Source organism: Mycetomoellerius zeteki, unplaced genomic scaffold, assembly GCF_001594055.1.
Source record: "Mycetomoellerius zeteki isolate Tzet28-1 unplaced genomic scaffold, Tzet1.0 scaffold328, whole genome shotgun sequence".
Lineage (NCBI taxonomy): Eukaryota > Metazoa > Arthropoda > Insecta > Hymenoptera > Formicidae > Mycetomoellerius > Mycetomoellerius zeteki.
In genome coordinates, this window is record NW_017257314.1 from 18,704 (window position 1) to 26,573 (window position 7,870).

Genomic DNA, 7,870 nt, shown 5'->3' on the forward strand with positions numbered 1-7,870 from the left:
TTTTATCAGACATCAGGAATCTCAAAATTTGTCATCACACACTTCTTGATATTTAAAGCAGAATAGCTCAAAGATGAGAAATCTTCAGCAAAAATAGATAAAACTTAGATTATTATGGCATATAGTATTTATATAGAAGAGACGTTTTCTTCCCTTTTTTAGCAGTACAACTGTAAGAGTTACATTTCTCTGGAATCAATCATTTTTATCTTATTGGGTTATACATAGAAGTGAGTCAGTCTGTTATATTTTAGAAGAAACTTTCCATTGACGAGAAGAGTTACAAGAGTTGGGAAAAGCTAGATGTCTCATTTTGTACGCCTATATGCAGTGAAACCACATTAAGTCGAGTACAATTTACATATTTTACATGTAAGTATTATACATGGTGAGTGAAGATTTACCGCAAGCTGATACGGATAAGGTGCTGTTTAAAAGCCTTTTTACGATTAATTATCAGAACTATCTTTATGAACTAAACTTGTACGGACGCGGATAAGTGAATTAAAAAAAACTTTATTCTACAAAATTAGATCGATAAAGTAGATGAGAATAGATCAAGAGAAAGATTTTTAAGTGTTTTTCACTACTCTTTTGTAGAAATCTGCAAAATAAAATGAAAGCACTTAAAAATATAATTTTCTAAATTGAGATTGCTTTAGAATGACGTGAGAAAATTCCGAAATATGAAAATATTTAATCGATAACCATTTAAAAAATTAGTATGATACTTTGAATAACTCGTACTATGAAAAAAAAAATATATTTTAAGTTAAAGATTTATAATTAAAGTTAAGAAAGTTCGATGAAGATGATATTGAATCTCTATTAAAATGAGTAGGGATATTTATAAAATATCGAGAGAGAGATCTAGAGGACGTAGTGTTGAAAAATTTAAAGATCTCTACTCTAAAGTGCCTACATCGAGTGCGATCTTATGTCTATAAAATCTAAACTCTTAAATACACAGCCATTTCTCAACATTTATCAACATGTGATCGAAGAAGCGAACGATTAATGTAACATACTTGGGAACAAGATGACTTTGCAAGCTTACAGTTGACTATCATCCACAAAAAATAAGATTAAATCTCACACGCACACTTCATACACACACATGCGCGCGCATATTTAAAAAAAAAAAAAAATATCAGATACTAATTTTAAATATTTATTAGGAAATTGTGCACTTTCGGATATCATAATGTTTGAAGCAAATAAAATTTAAAACTTTGTTTAATTGCCTATTTTCTTACGAGCGATAACTGGCGAGAAAATAGGCAATAAAAAAAGGTTTTAAGTTTTGTTTGCTCCAAATATTACGATATCCGTAAGTGCATAATTTCCTAATAAATATTTAAAGTTTTATCCGCAATTTAGATAGTCGTTTATGAAGCATAATGTGAAGGATTTTTAAACGTTCCTCTGAAAAATAATAATCGCGCGGTAAACGTGCTGCTTTATAATTTCATCTTTGATACAAATGAGTATTATACAACAGATTATGACATCGATAAAGCGATATGTAGGCATACATGATGTTGAATCAACTTTTTGTCCAATGACATTTTCGTGTATTCGATGATACGCAATTAATTTTGTCTCTTACTGAAAATCAGCTAAATGTATTGCAAAACGTATTATAATTTACTCGTTTAAAAAATTCCTTTCGTACAGAATACGTTACTGTGCTCTTCTATATAATTACTATGGCGTTGTTTATCACGAGATTTACGCGTCCGAAGTTACTACGGTAGATAATAATTTTAGTACAAATTAATATACTCGGGCATCGCGCCGCAAGTATTCGCCGGCCTTAAAGATAAAAAAGATTAAATAAACGCTTTAGCTTAAAGTATCTCCATGAGAGATAGAGGGAGATCCTTTTTATAAATATTACTACGTCATTAAACTACGTAATATACAGTTCCAGCCCTGCTCCAGCTGTTGGTAAAGAGCTTTGTGCTATTTATAATCATGTGCAACTGCCTCATTTGCATCACCTATCATCTTTCTTGGCGCGAATAATGCGATTCTCTGTAACATCCACTTGTTGTGTACTGAAAATCAATATTTTTTTCCCCTATCGTTTCGCTAGACTCGTAACAAATCAAATGCCTGATCACCTAATTGCGGCAATTTCGCCATAATTTTTACATCGCTCAGACGATAAATCAATAGCACAATCGCAAGATTTCAGGGAACATATGTGTTATAGAGAATCTCATTGATAAGTACTATACGTATATCTCTTACAATAATTGATAATCATATAAATTATGCTTGAGTAGATATTTAGTAACGTTTCTGCGACGTACCTATGTAGGTCTCATTTACTAAGCAGGAGCTGGTGAATGTATCGAATCGTCCCATAAGAATCGAAAACACAAAGCGATTTGCATAGAATAACCTGTACAGTAAAGGTAGCGGATAGTATGGTAGTGGATGGTGGATGTATTGTCTGTTCACTACGCATCAGCCAGGCAACTGAACGCTTTTTATATGTACACCGGAGACTCCTGGCCGGTCAACAGCCTAAACATCGATGTGGGCATCGTTTTCATCAAAATCTAGAAAAAAAAATTCCTTTTTTTATTCTTATACATTTAATCATACTTCCTAATATTGTTCTTTCAAATAAAAAGCACACATTAAAAGCCATATTTTAGTTTTACGCGCTTACGTACCTCTCCCACTGACGTAGCCAGAAGATTAACAATCTTTTCGTGCGGTACAGCAACAACACTCTGATTATTGATTTCAATTATCCTATGGCCCACTCGTACTCCGCCCCGCTCGGCGATACCACCTCTCAATAGACTACATATCACTCCGTTCTGTACACTAAATCCTAACTGATATTTCGTGTCGGGTCTCTTGATTTTCACTTCGACTACAGGTGCACACGGCACGACAGTTAGCTTGACGACCGTTTGATTCTTTGAATTTTTTATGTAAGTCTGACACGTGGACAAAGGCAAGCCAACTAACGATACGCCATTAATCGCTATTATCTGATCGCCAATGTTAAGTTGACCGCAACGTGCGGCGGCACCGGCCGGTGCCAAATTTGCTATGACTACGGTTGGCAGCATCGAGCCCCATCCGGACTCAACGATCACAACACCGAGGATCTCTCCCTTTGCTTTCGGTACCACTACCTGCAAAGCAGAGAAATTTTTTACTCTAATGCAATTACGAAATTTTCTTTAAGTCGGTCGCGATAATTAACATTTTACATCTCTTGGAAGTTGGGGTAAAATTAATTCAATTTTGAGAATTCATGAGAAACTGATACTTCCAACAAGTTTGCGGCTAATCGACACAAAAGAAAGTATCTTTCTTGTACAGCTAGGTCGCTATGTACTGTAGACCGTATTCCTTTCGAATTAACAAATGGAAAGAGTAATACAGTCGTATTTCAAAGATTACCTCTTTCTGCATCTCCTTCTTTGCGAACATCTGCAGCTCGTCGCCGAATATCTCCTGCGAATTGAGCACCTCTTGGTAATCCATTTCTTTAACGAAGCTATGATCCTCTATCCCATTTGCTTTTAGGAACTCCATGTAAGCTACTTGGAATGCTTGTCCAATACTTTGTGCTATAAATTGAGCCTCCTCACTTTCGAAAACGTGACATATCATCTTTGGAGTTCGATTGATTTTTGGTACTTCTTCCATTTCATGTGGCACGAAACGTCGCCGTGCCATTAACACTACCAAATCACCAATATCCGCTATGTACGAAATCGTACGTAACGCATGATCCATCATGATCTCTTTCAGATCGGTGTTAAGAACCATAATCTTCTCCGTTGAGATAAACAGATCTACTTCCGTACTTGGCTGAGTGTCACCGTCCGGTGCCTAAATAAATACAACACACACACATCCTTTTTAGAAAACTATTGCATTACTACGGATTTCTATATCATGTATTTCACACACAGAATATACGTACCAGCGCCTATCATAAGGAAGCAGCATGTATGACAAAGTAGAGATAAACAAGTAATTAGTTATAAACACATACGTATAATGTTAGTGTTTTAAACATATACAACGCTTAACTGCTAGTAAAATAATTAAATAGTGCAAGATAATGTAAACTGTATAAAGTTGAGCATAATTATTAACGGCGCTACCACAAACCTGAGAGTTTGAGAGTTAAAAGTCGCCTAACTTTGACGCAACATTTAACTTGCAAGAGACTCGTCGCTATGATTTATGAAGAATGTGCATTATAGTAAGTAATACGAGTTTCGTAACTAAAAAGTGCATTATGGGAAATTGCTGTGGGTTTTGTGGCTGAATAAAATAAAATTCGTAAAAAGGTTCAAGATGAAATGGCCGTAAGAAGATTTGACCCTTATCGGTATTATATAAATCAATAGAGGGATGAACGGTCGAACGACTGCTCTTGTAAGAATCAAAGGGCAGGCGAACGGATTTAACAGCGAAGAGGGTTGACTGGGATGAAGGGCAATGAGGGCGGACCTTTATTTTTGTCACAGCCTCCTCCACCATGTGGTTCTTAAGGCGCTTACGCCGTTTACGTCCCCCTTCCTCTTCCACCTCCACCGACCCAAGAAACTGTAGTCTGAAAACGGTTGTGGGCCCCAAGCAGCCACTGATCGGGGCCAGTTTCGGCTGGGCCCCAAGCGCTTGTGACTCGGACTGGCCCCCACCAGAAGCGCTTCCTATAAGTTCTTCGCTCGAGTCGCACTCGTCCTCCTCTAGGCTTCCTTGCGAGGCAATGCTGCAGCGACCATACCCATGCTGCCCCCCATAGTTTAAGAGTGTTGCCTGCATCGGCACTGGCCCATCATCCTTCCGTTATGTACGCGCCAAACAAACAAACAAACAAAGGCTCTGCTAGTCACATTGCCACGCACCACCGACAGAACGAGAGGCAAAAGAGCCAATGTTCATGAGTTCTTGAGTTGCTATATCAACGGCTTTACTTTTCTCTTATGCACAGTGGTCATGCTTGTGTCTTCTATCGTATGCCTGATCGAGTCATTCACACATATAAATGCATTAGCCCGGTAGCATACACTTCTGCACACGATGCGACCTTTAGTATGCAATTTTGCTTTCGGACAAGCTCATGGTGTCTGGAAGCTGTGCAACGTGCAAGCGTTATGTTACAAAAATTCAACGGACAAGCACACGCAGATTCGCTGCAATTGTAATTCAAGAACGTATTAATAGCGATGCTGCGTCTCTAGGTGTCTAGCAACTCAGAACTCGAAGCACGGTAAGGTTCTGTTAATGCGATGAGCATTCAAGTCTTTTCAATCAATCAATTTGTCTTATTTTGTCATCTTGAAAATGAACAGTCAAAAAAATACAAGCAATTGATCACACATAGAATTATTATTTTCCGTAACAATAATTAATTTCGATTTAAAGTATTTTTTCAAGCAAATATAAAGATGCAAGCGTGAGTAAAGTTCTTTTGTTGGCGCTATTTAAAAGTATGAAGTAAGCACGAGGTTTAGTATGGCTTTATTAAAAAGCTAATATCGATATATGACGTAATTTAATTAGATATTATAATCGTCAAAAAATTTTAACAGACTAGGAACGTCTTCAATCCTTAATGTTCTGTCATTATTTACACTGCCTATATTAGAACATAGCTTAGAAGCCTTGCAATTAAATAAATTATCATGCATACGCTATTCAAAGAATTAATTAATATTATAATTCCTGCTCTTAATATCATCATTTTTTAAATAAACTAGAATATTTTCATAATAGATTTTCACAACGGATATTCCATGAAAATATAATTTCTATCTTGATTCCCGAATAGTATATGCAACTAAAATATTCTTGCAGCGACAAAAAAAGAACTGCAATCCGAGTCTACTTAACTATATGTATAAGATCTCACTTCATGCGACAGTAATATATCATAAAAAAATATTTAGCAAACTATATTTTGAAAAATTAGATTGAATGAACGAATATGTATATAAATAACTAATTACGCTCAATCTTGTAGGATACTGTCAGAATATCACCGGGCTATCGATTCGATATAATCAGACATCATATCTCTTTAAAAGCTTGAAGTTATGATGAATATTCTATGAAATTTCTTGTAATTTCCAAGAAATTTGTCTCAAACAGAGCAGTCTGTTACACTGCACCTAGATTGTTTCTCGCGTTCCCAGTTTTCTTCCTTTCTATTAATCAGTTGTATAGTAATTTGCTGGATTTTTGTAGATAAATATCTCCCGCGAGTATATGGATTTTTGTGCGTAAAATTGATCAAGAATCTACAGGAAAGCGGACATAGCAAGCGGACAACAGATATATAAACTAAATATTCGCAACGAAAAAAAAAACAAAGACTGACAGACATACAGAAATCACATCAAAGTTACACTGAGAAGATGACAGTGTTCGGTGGTCAGGTGGTGGTGGTGTTGGTGATGTGAGGAAGGGGGTCGCTACACTGAAACATTCAGGCCTCTTTGCACAACGGCCAGTTCACAGTTATATTTAGATTAATTATTAGATAGGTAGACAGAATCAGCATTTAGATACTTCTATGGGGGAGAGTCATCTCAGACGACGACAAAAAACCGCTAGTCAAAATTATTAATCAATTATTACGAGATAACAAGCAGAGACGAGGTCTATCTTATCTAAATGCTGACATTTGATTGCTTATGAGCACAACCTAAGAGTAGGAGGAAAGAATTTACTGTTTTATCAGCTTAATATTGACAGTTTCCTTAAAAGATTGATAGGTATCGTAAACTATAAAAACTGATTAAAAAAAGAAACATCGTCGCTTACTATTAATATACCAATAATAATACGAACTATGTAAACAGAAATATGGTAGGTATCTGTACTATATTTACTAAAGAGAGTATTTTGGTGAACTATCTATGGTCCTTTTACAACATATTTGTCATATATGCATAGAATTGAGGTACAAACGAGTCTTAAGATACAATTTGAACAGTACTCTTTCCTACAGAAAACTCTCAGGTTTAACTTATTTACTTAAGATTTCAGCATTTTAACCATTTGAGGTAAATTAATGGTTTCAAAATAATATATAACACTAAAATATTGTATACTTGGTAAAGAGGCGCTAATCTGAAACGCGTAAATTCCTTGCAAATATTATAGATGTTATTTGCAATATTTTACAGAGATTATATTTTGTGATTGCACCAAGAAAAAGTTGCAATTTTGAAAATCCTCAAAAAGTTAAAAACTTTAACAATGAAATATACATTATTGCAGATGAGAATATTGCACTGTTGTTCACTACAATTTAAGTAGCAAATTAAAATAGTATAAAGCATTCAGAGCATGCTGCTAATTTCGTTATTATTATTCATAGTTTATAATTCTAATAGTCCCTGAAACGATTTTATACTCTCTAATAGATTTTCTAACGTCTTCGATTTTCATTTTAATAGTTATTGAAAAATCAACAATTGAAACATTTAATTGACAAATAAACTCTAACTGTATTTGTTTTGATCTATAGAATGTGTTTTCCAAACTTAGTGCTACTGATCTAAATAGAACACAACATATCATGTGGATGCATTAGCTATCAAATAAATCGCGATATGCTTATTTAATTAGTAGTTACTGCTTTTAAGAACAACCATTTTAAGAAAATAATACATGTGACTTTCAAATGATTTACATCGCATTTAATAATTTACGTACTCCATATTTGATTATATTGACTTTTTAACGCTTCGCAAAATTCTTTATAAAAAATCTATATAAAAAATCTATATAAAAAATCTGTATAAAAAATCCTCATATACTCGTTCCACTTGTACGTGAGATATGTATATATATATATATATATATATATATA

The 7,870-nt window shown here is 34.8% G+C and overlaps 1 protein-coding gene across 2 annotated transcripts in view; it reads right to left on the bottom strand.

Moving 5' to 3' along the window:
• Positions 1-1,375: 1,375 nt before the first annotated feature.
• Positions 1,376-7,870, bottom strand: part of LOC108725186 (uncharacterized) — a 37,687-nt gene continuing 31,192 nt past the window's right edge. For both annotated transcript variants that reach the window (XM_018452037.1, XM_018452038.1), the window contains exons 14-18: positions 4,498-4,830; positions 3,962-3,967; positions 3,433-3,867; positions 2,688-3,161; positions 1,376-2,570 (exon numbers count right to left, since the gene is read on the bottom strand). In XM_018452037.1, the coding sequence (XP_018307539.1) occupies positions 2,499-2,570; positions 2,688-3,161; positions 3,433-3,867; positions 3,962-3,967; positions 4,498-4,830 (1,320 nt within the window). In that variant the 3' untranslated portion in view covers positions 1,376-2,498. The remainder of the gene's footprint in view (positions 2,571-2,687; positions 3,162-3,432; positions 3,868-3,961; positions 3,968-4,497; positions 4,831-7,870) is intronic.